Source organism: Artemia sp. Qi Xiang Cuo, chromosome 9 (genome assembly GCF_049724085.1).
Source record: "Artemia sp. Qi Xiang Cuo chromosome 9, ASM4972408v1, whole genome shotgun sequence".
NCBI classification, from domain to species: domain Eukaryota; kingdom Metazoa; phylum Arthropoda; class Branchiopoda; order Anostraca; family Artemiidae; genus Artemia; species Artemia sp. Qi Xiang Cuo.
Genome location: NC_142802.1, coordinates 42,046,300 through 42,062,393, shown reverse-complemented (window position 1 = coordinate 42,062,393; position 16,094 = coordinate 42,046,300). Strand labels below are relative to the sequence as shown.

Here is a 16,094-nt window from a genome sequence, read left to right as displayed (position 1 = left end):
GAATATTCTATAAAAGTGCTTGATCTGTGCAAGAAAAGCTGGGCAAAGCTGGAAACCATTCAAGAAATGATATTAAAGTTGGAACTGGGACTCCTAAATCATGCACCATGTCACAAAGTCATGATTCTTTCTAGAATGTTGACAAATCAACACAGGAGAAATATACTGATTATTAAATATTTCATGAATATCCAAGCAATTGGACCCAATCACTTAGTGTTTAAATTGACTTTTCCATCTGGTCTTTTTGAAAAAGCAGAAGTCCTAATTATGTCTTTGGTGCTTTCATGATTTAATTTTACCACGGCAGAATAAGATCATCTGGCACTGCCAATTCTAAGAACCCCTAGATGAAATCTTTTAATCAATTGGAACTTGCTTGAAGATTATCCCAGGAAAAGTCAAGTTACCTTCCTAATCAAATACAAGCTACCTTCAAGCAAGAAATGGCAACCAGCATCATAAAATTCGTTCAAATATTTATAAATGGTCCCTTGAAAGAAAGTGGTACAGCTGTAGCTTCGATTATGCCTAGGCGTCCTCTACAAACATCTTCTAGGCACCAAAATGGTAAATCCATTATTACAGCTGAGCTAAAAGCAATAATTCAAGTGAAAAATTGTGGTGGCAGTGGTAGCTGCAACCAAGTAATGGATGAACTGCAACCCATAGTAACCAAAAAATAGCCTGAAACCCCTAAAAATGGGCATTTGGTCATAAACAAAGATGCACCATTGGGATTGTCTTCACCAAAAGCTTTATACAGCAAACTTACAATCAATTGGATTGATTGACAAGGAGAATCCCCTGGCTTGACCAACAAGGAACATCACTTTTTTGCATGGGAAGCACATGTGTGTCCTCATTTTTTTTTCTATGCTGCTAGTGAGGTACTGGAACATCATAGAGAACTGTTTAAGGGATCAAATTAAGGGAAATTACTATATCTAGTACCTTTATAAATACCAAAACATAATATTAAAAAAAAAAAAAATTAATCTATAACTTCATATTCAAGATAATGAATAGCATTATAATCATAGATTACAACCACATATGACTATAGTAAAACTATATGATGATGTCAGAATTAATATAAAGAATAAATGTCTTATTTCCCTTTACATTATAAGTTCTTAATTTGTGACAATCCTTAGCATCATTATGGTGTCAAGAGACCAAGCTAAACACAAGATAACCAAGAAAAGTTTCAAGAAGACCAAGGCTGACAGTCACATATATAGGCTTGTAGACTATAGACTTATTTATTTTATAAACAATTATTGTAGCCGTGACTAAATGGCGCTGTTTAGTACATTGCATAAAACTGGTCACTTGCGGTTTAAATAACTGACAAAAAAAGGCACAAATGAATTGCTGTGATGGGTTGTTTGACACTTTGGCGGCACTAGTTGGTTTTTATGGCAGGTGTTGGCAGTGATAGGCACAGGTGGGGGAAGCAACGAATGGTGTTTTTGGGACGAAAGAAGGGACTGCCCAAAATTGCACATCAACTGCAAGCGCCTATCACCAAACGTTGACAGTTATAAGGTACTAAGGGCAGCCTCATAAGAGTTGTATTTGAGGCCTAGTATCACTTTCACAGCCCATTTTTGAATGGCCTCCAGATCTTCACTTAGGTGTTCAATATTATGAGCCTGAGGGCCCCAAACAGGACACGCATATTCTAGGATAGGGTGCACATATGTGACGTAAACTGTCTTCAGCAGACTTTGTGAGAAACCCAGTTGGCACAAGGTAATTAGCAACCATAGTGTGCAACTACCTCTTTTCACCAGACTGGCGATGTGCGCACTAAATGAACAGTTGACACTGAAAGTACCCCCAAGAATTACTGAGGTTGAGGCGGTAGGGTACCATGGATCTGGCCATGAGAGGCCATGCTTAAGTGGATTAAACCTCATGACTTTTGTTTTATTCACACTAAGTTGGAGGTCATTAATGCTGCACTGCTCAAGAAAGGGTTTACTGATCTCACTGCTGAACTGGGGATACACGTGGATACTTTGGAACTGTGGAACTGTGGATACTTTTCAGCAAGACATTTCAGAAGTAGGGAGATATTGTCCACATATTTGAATCTGTCTTCAAACTCAAGGATAATGTAGTTAATTACCACTAAAAACAAAAGAGCTGCCAGCTTAGTGCCTTGTGGCGCGCCACATGTCAGTTCAGCCCACTCAGAGTTTGTCATTTTGGAAGAGGGCATACAAACACTGGTAGCAGTTACGCAGAAAGTCAACAACTAAGAGCAAAATATGCTTCCTAGCACCCATCTTTTTTAGGTTATTTGTTGCTGTATAATGGCGGATAAAATCAAATGCCTTACAATAATTGACTAAAAGCAGGTCAATGAGGCTACTGCCTTTGTCCAACCACTCAGTAATCAGGTGGTAGAGACATACTAGATAATGCATCATACTACTCCCTTTCAAGCAACCATACTGAAACAGATCAAGGGCTGGCTCAACTTGGGCTAGGAGCTCTCTATAAATAAAGGATTTGGTCGACTTTGTCATGAACATACCGTTTCTGTTTTATAAATAAAGGATTTTATTAGGCGTGATAGAAATCAGACGAAGCTGATCACTGGATTTCGGGTCTTTGACTTTGGGCAAGGTGCGCACCTAGTCTTTTTTCCGAACACTCGGGAATTTGTGATCCTTTAACAACTGATTGATCACTGATGAGAGTTGTTTTGATAGAAACATAGAATATTATCTAAAAAGTTTAACTGGCAATTCTCCTGGATAAGAAGCACAGTTGCTTTTCAACTTTTAAAGTTCTTTATACACTGCAAACTTGGATACCTCAACAATTGTATCTTCAGAGATGTCAGCAATGAGGGCTTCAATTTCGGCTTCAATGAAGGACAGGTCAGTAGTACAGATTGAAGTGAAAAAGGCATTCACTTCAGCTGATTTTATCAGTGTTCTGTCATCTTTCTGTATCTTAATGTCACTGGTGGTACATTTACCAGTAAGATGCTTGACTTCAGAGTGCCACTTGCAGGGCTCACCTTGATGGAGAGGCAAGACTTTGTCATGAACATACCGTTTCTGTGCTGCTTGTAACAGTTTAATAATGCGGTTATGACGTTTGTTTGCTTAAACAATATCACCACTGCGATGTAACTGGCAGCGAGTTAAGATAAGCATCTTGAGATCTGGTGTTACCCAAGGTCTGTCAGTGTCACTAACAGTTATTTTTTTTCTCAGGGAAATCTTCATGATATTTACATAACAACAAAGAGTTGAAAGTATCAACTTTGTGGTTGATATCTGTCAAAGAGCAAATCTCATCAAAGTCCATTTGAAGTTCTTTATACACTGCAACCTTCAGTACCTCAACAATTGTATCTTCAGAGACGTCAGCAATGAGGGCTTCGATTTTGGCTTCAGTGAAGGATGGGTGAGTAGTACAGATTGAAGTGAAAAAGCATTCACTTCAGCTGATTTTATCAGCGTTCTGTCATCTTTCTGTATCTTAATGTCACTGGTGGTACATTTACCAGTAAGATGCTTGACTTCAGAGTGCCACTTGCAGGGCTCACCTTGAAGGAGAGGCAAGATTTTGTCATGAACATACCGTTTCTGTGCTGCTTGTAACAGTTTAACAATGCAGTTATGAAGTTTGTTTGCTTGAACACTATCACCACTGCGATGTAACTGGCAGCGAGTTAAGATAAGCATCTTGAGATCTGGTGTTACCCAAGGTCTGTCAGTGTCACTAACAGTTATTTTTTTTTCTCAGGGAAATCTTCATGATATTTACATAACAGCAGAGTTGAAAGTATCAACTTTGTGGTCGATATTTGTCAAAAAGCAAATCTCATCAAAGTCAAACATCCCAATCCACTGTCCAAAGGAACAAATTGCCTCTTTAGTCATAGGTCAAGTGGCAATTTTTACTTTACATGGTGCTGGAAGGCCAACTTTGGTCTTCCAAAGAAGTGTGTTATGGTCAGAGTTATGCAATGGACCAAGAGAGCAGGGTACTTTGTAATAATTGGGAATGTTTGTGAAAATAAGGTCTAATATACTACCACTGACATGTATTGGGATTGAGACAACTTGCTTGAGGTCAAGCATGCTGGAGACCCATGCATTATTAGTCTGATTGAAATCACCAGCAATTACAAAAGCAGGTGCTGCATATTTGCAGCATAGGTCATCAGTACAGTTTTGGATATACTGAATCAGTTCTTTCCTGCTCTTTGAACTCTTGGGGTAAACTTCAGCTACAACCAATCACAAAAATCACTTTGATAGGCACTTTGGTTTGCATTCAACCCATATTACTTCATGGCATGAGTATGAAAAAAATCTTGTATGAAAAAAACACTTTTACCCTTTGATATGCCCAGTTTCATTGTTAATATCACAGCAATGAAGGAACTTGTCTGTTTGAGAACTACTTCAAGTTTGTTGATTTTGTTGTTTAGCAATTGGGCATTACATACTAGGATGTTGGGCAGTCTGCACTTTGCCAAGAAAAACTCAGGTGGTAGGGGAGGTGGGGTACTTGAAAGCAATGATACTGGGTCATCATACCACGGACAGAGCATAGGAGGGATTTCACTAGGAGGGATGCATTTAACTACTGTCAGAAAATGTTCCCTTGCCATTCTGAGAGACCTCACTCTCATGTTAGAAACAAGAACAGGAATAGCACAATTTTTATTTATCTGACCTCCTCTTTTCCCTCTGTTGCTATGGTTGGATTGCTGTTGACTTGTAGTGGCATCAGGCAGCTTTCTCAACAGTCAAAAGAGCTGTAAGTTAACAAATATAGATGGCACCACTGCCAGACAAGATGAATTCAGTTTGTATAAGTCAGCTTTTGCATATTTTAATGCCATTGTTAGTGTACTAATGAAAACTAGGACTGTAAAATTGTCTATTATACACACCCTCACAGCAGAAAAACCATGAGAAATTCACAAATCAAGCTATACTTGGACAACGCCCAGGCTGCTATTTGAATGCTCTGAAACACCATCTCTTTTTCAACTCTTTCTTCACCCATTTTCTGTACCCAGGCAACAGTAAACTTTATTTCTTCAATAAAAGGTGACAAAAATATAAAATTCAGGGTATATATTTGCACAATAGCAGGTGGAGGGTAAAGTTAATTTTATGCAAATGTATGTTATATTTGGACTCAGGATGAAATTTTGATTCTATAGATGTCTATTTCTCAACTGTCTCATCAATGAGTAAATCAGAAAATTTACTTGATTTTAAAAGTGCATAGCAATGGAAGAAAAATGATGACCTAATTAATTGAAACATGCTGTATATTTAAGCCTAAAGTAAAATTCTGTTATTTTCCTTTATTTTATTATATAGGACATTCCTGGGGCTGTTTTTTTTTGCACAATCCTGATTGGAACTGTTTAAGTGAGGAGACAGTGTCTTCAACCTCAGCTGATGTTTTTAAAAGGAGACTTGATAGAGAATGGGAAGCCAAACCTACAAGATACAACTGGAGCTGCCCACCATCTGTGTCTCATAATTAGTTATTAATATATATATATATATATATATATATATATATATATATATATATATATATATATATATATATATATATATATATATATATATATATATATATATATATATATATATATATATATATATATATATATATACATATATATATATATATATATATATATATATATATATATATATATATATATATATATATATATATATATATATATATATATATATATATATATATATATATATATATATATATATATACAACAAAGTTGTGCTAAGATGCTACTGCTGCTTGTCATACCCAACCAACTTGCATACTCTATCAGAAATTGACACTGTACAGCAGTGTCTACTCTAAACTACAGAAGAATGGTCTCCTTGATCCTACCTATCTGTGGTCACTGTTACCAAGTGGGCTTAAATTGCATATACCCTAGCACACTCTTAGTTGGAAGGCATGTCACTGGGCTGTAACCACAGTCACAACCCTATTTTTTATATTTTGTGTAAAATGTTTTCTTAACTGCCATCTCAACAATGGAGCCGAACAGATCCAACATTGGACCTTATTTTGCTCTGAAGTGTGAATTAAGGTAATTAAGGTTTAGCTGGCACCATGAAGGGGATGGGTGCATTATTATAAAAGCAACCATTATATTTGGGAATAACATAAAATAAAAAATATAACAGTAGGGCTAGGCCTACTACCTTTATTTTTGTTCTATGTTTCATCCAGAAGCACTGTATACTGTAGCATCTTCTGTTTCCAAATATGATACACATTTCATACCAGGCATACAGGGTCTGAGCAAATACATCAGAACCTTAGTTCAGTTGCTAGTGGTAAGACAAAAAAAAACAGGTTTTTCCATAGGCTTCTTGTGATGTGTACATTGGTATCATGTGTGCATGAAGGCGGAGTATGAATCTTGTAGGGTTTTATAAATTTGTTTAACTTTTTTTTTTTTTAACAGAAGTATAGCCTTTGTAAATATTGTATATTTTCTCTACTGTGATCCAGAAGAGGCCAACTACCAAATATTTATTTATAATTCTTATTCAACATAGCTTATCCTTTAAAAACAGTTTCAGGTATAAGCTAGAATTGGGGTTACTGAGAAGGAAACATGTTAAAAAAAACAATTCTTAGTTTGTAATATGCAGAAAAATTGTAACTAGTACATTTTGACTGCAATTCTATTATACTTTACCCCAAAACCCCATAATGTGGAAATATATAAACCTTGCCCAAATTGTATATTTCCTATACATCACTTTTGTTTCAATCTGTGTGCCTGTAAATTGAATCAACACCAGTGAAATCAAGAAATGGAAAAATATATGGGAAATATATATGCTAAAATTAGGGCTATTGAGAAGGAAACATTGTTAAGAAAACTGTTCTTACTTGATAATATACAGCAAGGTTATATTCAACATAATGGCCATTCTTTTGTTCTAAGATCTCATATCTTTCTGCACTGATTTCTATTCTTTTGTTCATTGTTGTTCTAAGATCTTACAGCTCACTGATCACTCATGGATCCAGGGGGGCCAATATTTATTCTGGCTCCCTCTTTCCCTGTTTTTTTTTTAGAATAAGTTTGTCAATGTGGTCAGTTATTGGCACCTTTGTCACATTGGGCCGCCCCCCCCCCAAGATTTTCTCATAGGAAACCTTGTCACATTGGGCCCCCCAAGATGTTGCTCTAGATCTGCCCCTGTCACTGATGTTAGCAAAAAGTGCAAAGAAGGTCATTTTTCACTAAATAGAACTTGACAATATACTCATCATTGTCTTAGACTGATGACCAGGGCAGAATGATGTAAAACATTTGCAAAAGAACGGGATAGGAAGTAAGATCTTAGTCCTAAGATTTCACTTTTAAGCGTTCTTTGTCAAAAGATGTAAGATTTTAGCACAATGATGAGCAAAAGAACAGCCTTATATTTTGAATGTAATTCCACAATGGTAAAAAAAAAAAACAGTATCCAATTGAGCAAGATTATGAAAAAATAAAACCATCACATCTTGTTACCAAACAGGAATTAAGAAGAATTGTATATACCTGAGAAAAGCTAAAAATCTAAGCTATACATCAATATGGTTATTATTAAAATTATTTAGAAACACTTGAAATTATTAGTTTATTGACTTACCTAAAAGGACCTCTTTTTGGAATACCAATTATACTATTTGGATGTATATATCCTTTTAGTGTTTCAGTTCTATTCACATATTAACAGAAAGCTGACTTTCTTCAGATTCTAAAAATGTAACTTTTAGTGCTTGATATTTATTCTTTAAATCAAAAATATTAAATATGATTTTTTCTTTTCAATTGCTTGTCAAAACAGAGAGCACATTTTAATTTATACTGACAAATTATTGGTGAAAGTTTGACCTAGAAAGGTTCTAGTTACTGCCCTCACATTGCATCATGCTGTAGTAAAATAGGGGTGGTCCAAAAACCCATTGCTATTTTTCTGGAATGCCAAAGAAAAATGGGCTTTTCCAAAAAGAGGTCTTTTAAACTATACTTTAATCTAACCCCCCTAAAGTGCAAATATAGGCTACAGCCCAAATTATATATTCCCTATGCATTTTGTGATGCATCCCTCTTGTTTCAACTCCCTGAACCTATAAATTGAATCAAGGTGGTAAAATTCTAGACAAGCTACTTCTCACTATCTTGGAAAGGGGTTAGGTTAGGAATATGAAACTCTCAGGGATGGATCTCAGACTAATGTATGCCATAGGTTGGTATTTTGAACTACTGATATCTATTTCTACTCCTTCTCCCTCTAGAGGGCACTGACATTTGATTACCTTTAAAAATCTTTGTGTTATGAAAGTGAAATATAGCAAAACAGATTCTGCCTAAATGAAGCTCAAGAAATGTTTTCATCTTCACAACAATGCTCAATTCCAATTTATAAGGTTTCAAATACATTCAATTACATTTCCTAATTTTAGAAAAAACATATTGATATGGCCTGAAATTTTACACAAATAACATGAATTGCATTTTCAAAGCAAATAACAGGAATTGCATTTTCATAGCTAAACCCAGAGAAAAAGAAACTGAAAACTAAGTCTAAAACTTGAACCAAAGCAAAATAGATCATCCCTGAGTACAGTAGGAAAAGGTCATAAAGAAGGATTTACATAAAACTGGAGCTTCATAAGATGGGGGTAAGGAAGGGGTGTCTGTACCTATATTTGCTTTAAGCAACTTGGTGCTGCCATGAGTTTATAGCAGCAGCAGTAAGCCTAGCTCATCTTTCAATGTTTTGAACAATAACAACAGAGAATCAAATTTTTTAATATGTCATTTGGCTCTTCAGGTGGTAGACATCTGTTGGGAGTCTTTTTGAGAATATGCATATCAAGAGACACAGGCCAATAAAAAAATAGACAAATTAACTTTAAAAAAAGGGAAGTTACTCCAAAAATTGAAAAAATCCTGAGATTTAAAGGGCCTCTAGTCCTAGTTCTCTGGGACATACAACATGCAAACTGCCTGCTATAGGCAGTTCAAGGTTTTGTTTGCTTTTTTTGAAAATTCAGACACACATACATGAGAAGTGGGTTAACATAGAATTTTGACAATACCTTCCCAAAGTATGTTTTTGAGCCCTGGGTTCATCACTTAAAATTTTATTTTTCTAACCTACACCTTTTTCAAGATAACAAATAGTTTTTTCTAGAATTTTGGCAATTCTAGGTTTATAGGCCAACTTAGCATATGTTTCCACATTAATTGTTTACTAAAATTATTCTGCATATTACAAAGTAAGAATTTGTTTTTTAATATTTCTTATTAGCAACAGCCTCGATTTTAGGCTTATTTCAATCTCAATGAACCGAGGCCATACAGAACCTAAATAGACCAAGATAAATATTTCTAATAATTAGCCTACTGTGCAAAAACTGGCATTCTGCTCCAAAATAACACGATCCTGACGCGGAAAAATATCGACAAACAGCTTGTCTTCTACCAGGTGAAGGATGTAGTGTTTCCATTTGTTTAATAATTCCTACAGCTAAGACGCCATTCTAAAATTATTTCTGCTAGTTCTTCCTGTTAACTCTCAGTTACGCCAGCCAGCTCAAAACAAGCTGTTTTTGTCATCTAAAAAAGCCGTGGTTATTCAACACAGATTCAACATACAATGAAGTAATTTCTAGGACTTTCACCTAATTTCCAGAACTTTCAACTTCGTTGAACAAAATGGCTATCTTAAAATTTTGATTGGATGTGTTTGGGAAAAAGGTGGGCGTGAGAGGGGGGTTAGTTGCCCTCTTACTACTTTTAGCTATTAAAAAGGCCCTTTTAATTTCCAATCATATGAGCCTTTTTTGAAGTTTCTACCACAAGACTTTCTATAAAAAACCTTATATGCCCCCAGGGCATAACTTACAACCCTTGTCCTGAGGGCTGTGGGAGAGTGTCCTCCTCAAAAACATAATCATCTGGAAATCAACTACGCTGAACGAAATGACTATCAAAAAATTTTGATTGGATGTGTTTAGGGGAAAGGTGGGCGTGAGAGGGGGTTTAGTTGCCCTCAAATCACTTTTGACTATTAAAAAGGGCACTAGCCCTTTGAATTTCAAATCGAAGGAGCCCTTTTTCAAGTGTCTACGACAAAGATGTCAATAAAAACCTTACATGCCCCCAGGGCATAACTTATAACCCTTGCCCTGAAGACTGTGGGGGGAGTGTCCTACTCAAAGGTATAATTTTCTGATCTTTAAACTGCGTGGGAAAAATTGGCTATCTCAAAATCTTGATTGGATGTTATGGGAAATGGTGGGCGTGGAAGGGGTGTTAGTTGCCTTCCAATCAATTTCGACTATTAAAAAGGACACTAGCCATTTCAATTTCCAATCGAATGAGCCCTTTTTGAGGTTTCTACGACAATGCGTTCTATAAAAACCTTATATGCCGCCAGAACATAACTAACAACCCTTGCCCTGAGGGCTGTGGGGGGGGGGGGGTTGTCATCCTCAAAGACCTAATTTCCAGAACTTAAAACTACACTGAATAAAATGGCTATCTCAAAATTTTTATTGGATTTGTTTGGCGAAAAGTTGGGCGTGACAGGGGGTTTAGCTGCCCTCCGATCACTTTCAACTATTAAAAAGGGCACTAGCCCTTTGAATTTCCAATCGAATGAGCACTTTTTGAAGTTTCTAGGACAACGTCTTCTATAAGAACCTTATATGCCCTCGGAGCATAACTTATAACACATGCCCTGAGGGCTGTGGGGGAAGTGTCCTCCTCAAAAACATAATTTCTATCTGGAAATCAACAACGTTGAACGAAATGGCTATCTCAAAATTTTGATTGGATGTGTTTCGGGAAATAGTGGACGTGGAAGGGGTGTTAGTCGCCTTCCAATCACTTTCGATCATGAAAAAGGGCACAAGCCACTCCAATTTCCAATTGAATGAGCGCTTTTCGAAGTTTCTACGACAACTTCTTCGATACGAAGTGCCCTGCTCTAAAGGAAAAAAAATAATAAATAATACATTGTGCCAACATCGTTCTTATATGCCCCAGGGCATAACTTAAAACCCCTGCCCTGAGGGTTGTGGGGGAGTGTCCTCCTCAAAAAAATATTTTCTATCTGGAAATCAACTACGTTGAACAAAATGGCTATCTCAAAATTTTGATTGGATATATTTGGGGGAAGGATGGGCGTGTGGGGGGGGGGGGGGCAAGTTGCCCTCCAATCACTTTCGACTATTAAAGGGGCATTAGCCACTCCAGTTTCCAGTCGAATGAGCCATTTTTGAAGTTTCTACGACAACTCCTTCGATACGAAGTGCCCTGGTATGGAAGAAACAAAAAATAATAATACATTGTGCCAACATCGTTCTTTACTTAGGCAGCGCGATTGCGCTGCCTATGAATAATTTTTTAGGATTTTCGTGCTATTAATCTTTCCAAGGAAGTTGGATTTCCGAACATTCCGGAGTTTTGATTGATTAACTTTGGGGTTAACTGATAGGGTTTAATACATTTCTCTATCGACCAGGGAACGAGTATGGGGGCTCAGAGATTTTAGGGTCACGAGTTTGTCTAAACAGGGGAAGACCAAATCCTTCACTGAATCATATTCTACAGATGTTTCATCATTCACTTCGAAAAACTAACCCACAGCTTCATTCTCCTCCCCATTAATGATGTCTCCGATATCACAATCAGATAGATCGTTTAGCAATTTGTTGTCAACGGACAATATAGAACAATGTGATATTGAAGAACAATAGGGTGAATTCACATCTAAAATAAAATTAAAAAAACAAAGTTTTTCACTGAAAGTAAGGAGCGAAATCAAAACTTAAAACGAATAGTAATTATTACGTATACGAGGGGGGAGGGGGGTCGCCCCCACCTCAACACCTCGCTCTTTACACTAAAGTTTGACCTTTTGATCCCAATTCTTTAAGAACGAATCCTGAAACATAAGGGCCGCTTAATTAGAATAATACGCTTTTTTAAAGTTCTGAAAAAAACTTTAGCGTAAAGAGCGAGGTATTCAGGAGGGGACAACCACCTTATATACGTAATCATTTTTGTTCGTTTCAAGTTTTGATGTTGCTCCTTACTTTCAGTTGAAAAAAATGTTCTTTAATTAATTTCTGATCGTTTTTAAATAATGCTGGGAAATCTGGCTCCCCCTCCATGGAAAATTCCTTCCCTCCTCGGAAAATCCCTCCATGAAAAGTTCTTCCCACGTAAAAAAAAAACACCCCCACACACCAGGAACATTTTCCCCAGGCAATTCTGTTCTAGCTGAAAAATCCCTCCGGAAATTTCTTGCGGACGATTCTGTGTGAAAAATTTACTTTCATTTGAAAAAAGAAGAGATTTTTGTCAAAATCAGGCCGGAAATCCCCCTCCATGAAAAATTCTTCCCAAAAATAACCCTACCCCCTCCCCCTCATAAAAAGTTGCTCCCGCAGAAAATCACCTCTGGAGAATTTATCGCCGTGGAAAACTCCACCATGGAAAATACCCCCCCCCCCCATGGAAAGATACTCTAGACGATTCAAACCGGGTAACATTTCCCCTGGACAACTCCCCTTAACATCTTCACATGTAAAATTGAGTCGGCAAAGAGAAAGCAAAACAAATGAAAAGAATTTCGTATAAGAATTCTGGCAAAGTCTCCCAGTGTAAAAATTCCCTTGGAAAGCTCACCCTCCCCCCGGAAACTTCCCTCCCCATGAAAAATTATCCTCTTGGAAAATCTCCCCAGCGAAAAATTCCCCTCCCCCGAAAATGTCTGTATGTTCCCCAATAACAAATACTATACTTAAACAATGAATGGGCAAATTTCATGACTTACAGACCTTTCCCCAGGGGTTGTGGGGGGTCATGTTATCCCCAAAGGCATAGTCACTGGGTGACTATGAAGAATGAGCAAATCTCGACTATGGTGCATAAAATGGCTATCTTAAAATTTTGATCGGAAGACTTTGAGAAAAAAGGGGGTGGGAGGGAGGCTAGTTGTTCTCCAATCGTTTTAGTAACTTAAAAAGGGCACTAGAACTTGTAACTTTCGTTTGAACGAGCCCTTTCCAGATTTCCTAGGACTATTGATTCGATGTGATCACCCCTGGAGAAACAAACAAAAAACAAACGAAAAAAAAAAAAAAAAAAAAAAAATGCATCCCTTATCTTTCTTCTGGCAAAAAAAAAAAAAATTCAAAATTACATTTTTTTTGCAGATGGAAGCTTGAAACTTCTAATAAAGGGTTCTCGAATACGCTGAATCTGATGGTCTGATTTTCATCAAGAATCCATGACTTTTAGGAGGTGTCTTTTTGAAAATCATGCAAATTTTCTCAGGCTGGTAGCTTTTGATAGTTAATACTAAACTTAATTAATCTTATATATTTGAAATCAACACAATAAGCCAAGCCAAGTGGTTCTGTCTACAAATTCTTGACCGAATTTTTCAGCGAATATATGACGCCATTGAAAAGCAGCTTCATTTACTGTTTCTAGAACAATCAAGGACTGTTTGACCGCTCCTTTCCTCTTCCTAAATTTATGTCCTTTTGTTCTGACAAGCTTATACCATGGTTGGTGAGGTTGAGTACCTTTGCTCGAAGAGTACTTCTTAGATTGTGCGACTATTTTGCAATTTCTTCTCTTCGTGAGGTGTTTGGTATAATATATTCTTCATCTGTACCACTTATTTTTCCAGCTTCTGAGTCTTTGAATATTTCTTCTTCTTGTGAGACGTCTTTACCACGTTTTCCCTCATTTTCTGGCTCTTCCAGCGTTGGTCGTGCAAGAGGGAAGCTGTGAAAAAAATCTGCAATCGTAACTGATAAACCCATCCAGAGGACTCAACGAAAAAAACCAGCCACTTTTTCATCTACACATATATCACATTTTCCTGTGTGAAAAAAGGAGGACTCATCAGTGTTACCTAAGCAAAAAAAAGACTTTCCTAGTTACTCAAGCCCGGGAACTGTAAGTCTCTCGAAAGGGGTTTTCAGCCATGGCAATTTCAATGATGTACTTTTTCTTTTGATCCAAGACAATTTTTTGGGGGATTCTGGCTATTTTCTGAAATTTCCTTAAGTTTGTTTTCAAAATGACCCTTTTCTATTATAACTAATTTTGATAATAGTTACCATTCCTGAATCAGGTAAAAATGGCGATTGTTTGTCACTTACCAGTTTTTTTAACACTTTTTCTAATTTGTGGTTACTAGGGCCCAAAGAATATTATCGGGCTGATATGGGATTCAGTGTCTTTATCGGATATCGGAAAAACAAAAATCAGATGTCGGCCGATTTTTTTTTGCGCAACTTATCTAGAAGATGGCGCTAGATATCCTCAGGTAATTTTCGCTTGTCCAGTCCTTGGGGGCGGAGCCACAAGTTAATCCTGACCATGGTGGAGGTGTATCAAATGATGCTTTTTTAACAGTACTAAAAAACTTTAGCGTAAAGAGGGAGGTGTTGAGGAGGAGGCAATCCCCCTCATATACGTATTAATTTCTCTTCGTAATCATATGCGTAAATACCTCGTATATGACGGGGATTGCCCCCTCCTCAACACCTCGATCTTTACGCTAGTTTTTTTGTACTGTAAAAAAAGCTTTTTATTGTTCTAATCAAACGATTCTTGTGTTTCAGGAGTCGTTCTTAAAGAATTGCGACAAAATTCAAACTTCAGCGTAAAGAGCAAGGTGTCGAGGTGGGGGTATTCCCCTTCATATACGTGATAATTTCTGTTCGTTTTAAGTTTTAATGTTGCTCCTTACTTTCAGTTGAAACAACTTGTTTTTTTATTTAACTTTTGATCGTTTTTTAAATATTGCCAGGAAATCTTGCCCACCTCCACGGAGAAATCCCCCTCCCGACGGAATATCCTCTAGACAATTCAATCCTGGAGAAAATTTACCCCTGACAATTACCCTTAACAACTCCATGCGTAAAATTGAGACGGAAAAGAGAAAGCAAGACATATAAAAAGAATTTAGTTTAGGAATTCTGGCAAATTCCCCTGTGTGTAATTTCTCTTGATGAGTTCACCCCCTGAAAAAAACCCCAGCAGAAAATTCGTCCCCCCAACCCATACGAAAATGTATACATACTTCCCAATAACAAAAGCTATGTGCAAACAAGGGGGAAATTTTATAACTTAGACATTTCCTCAAGGGCTGTGGGGGGTCATGTTATATTCAAAGACATAGCTATTGGGCCTATCAATTATGATGAAGAAGATGGTAATATCAAAATTTTGATTGGACGATCTTGGGAAAAAAGGGCGAGGGAGGGGGACTAGTATCCCTCCGATCTTTTTGTAACTTAAAAAGGGCGCTACAACTTTTAATTTCCGTTCGAATGAACCCTCTGACGATATTCTAGGATCACTGGATCGATAAGATCACCCCTGAAAAAAAACAATAAAAAAACACGCATCCGTGATCATTCTTAAGATAAGATCACCCCTGAAAATTCTTAAGATAAGATCGATAAGATCACCCCTGAAAAAAAACAACAAAAAAACACGCATCCGTGATCATTCTTCTGGCAAAAAAACACAAAAAACAACAAAATTTCACACTTTTGCATACAGGAGCTTGAAACCTCTACAGCAGGAGTTTCTGATCCGCTGAATTTAACGGTGTGATTTTCATTAACATTATACGACTTTTAGGGGGGGGGGTCCTCTTTTTTGAAAAACCGGCAAATTTTCTCATGCTCGTAGCCTTTAATGTGCAAAACCAAACTTACTGAAACTTATATATTGGAAATCAGCATAATAAGACGACTCTTTTTATATATGCATTAATATCAAAATTCCGGTTTTTAGAATTTCGGTTAGTACTGAGCCAGGTCGCTCCTTACTTACAGTTCGTTACCACGAACTGTTTGGTGAAAGCAGCAAAAAAGGTGAAAATGAGCAAGTACACTTATATTTCAGACTGAGTTCAACCTTAGTTTCTTGAACCCAAAAGTAGACATATGTGACAAATGTTTTACAGAGGACAACCTGATTTCTTGAAGCACATCCAGAG

General features: G+C 36.9%; 1 protein-coding gene across 1 annotated transcript in view; it reads right to left on the bottom strand.

The window, feature by feature from the left end:
* Positions 1-9,617, bottom strand: part of PAN3 (Poly(A) specific ribonuclease subunit PAN3) — a 64,124-nt gene extending 54,507 nt beyond the window's left edge. The window contains exon 1 of the mRNA XM_089094571.1: positions 9,459-9,617. Coding sequence (XP_088950697.1) covers positions 9,459-9,561 — 103 coding nt within the window. The 5' untranslated portion in view covers positions 9,562-9,617. The remainder of the gene's footprint in view (positions 1-9,458) is intronic.
* Between the last annotated feature and the right edge of the window lie 6,477 nt (positions 9,618-16,094).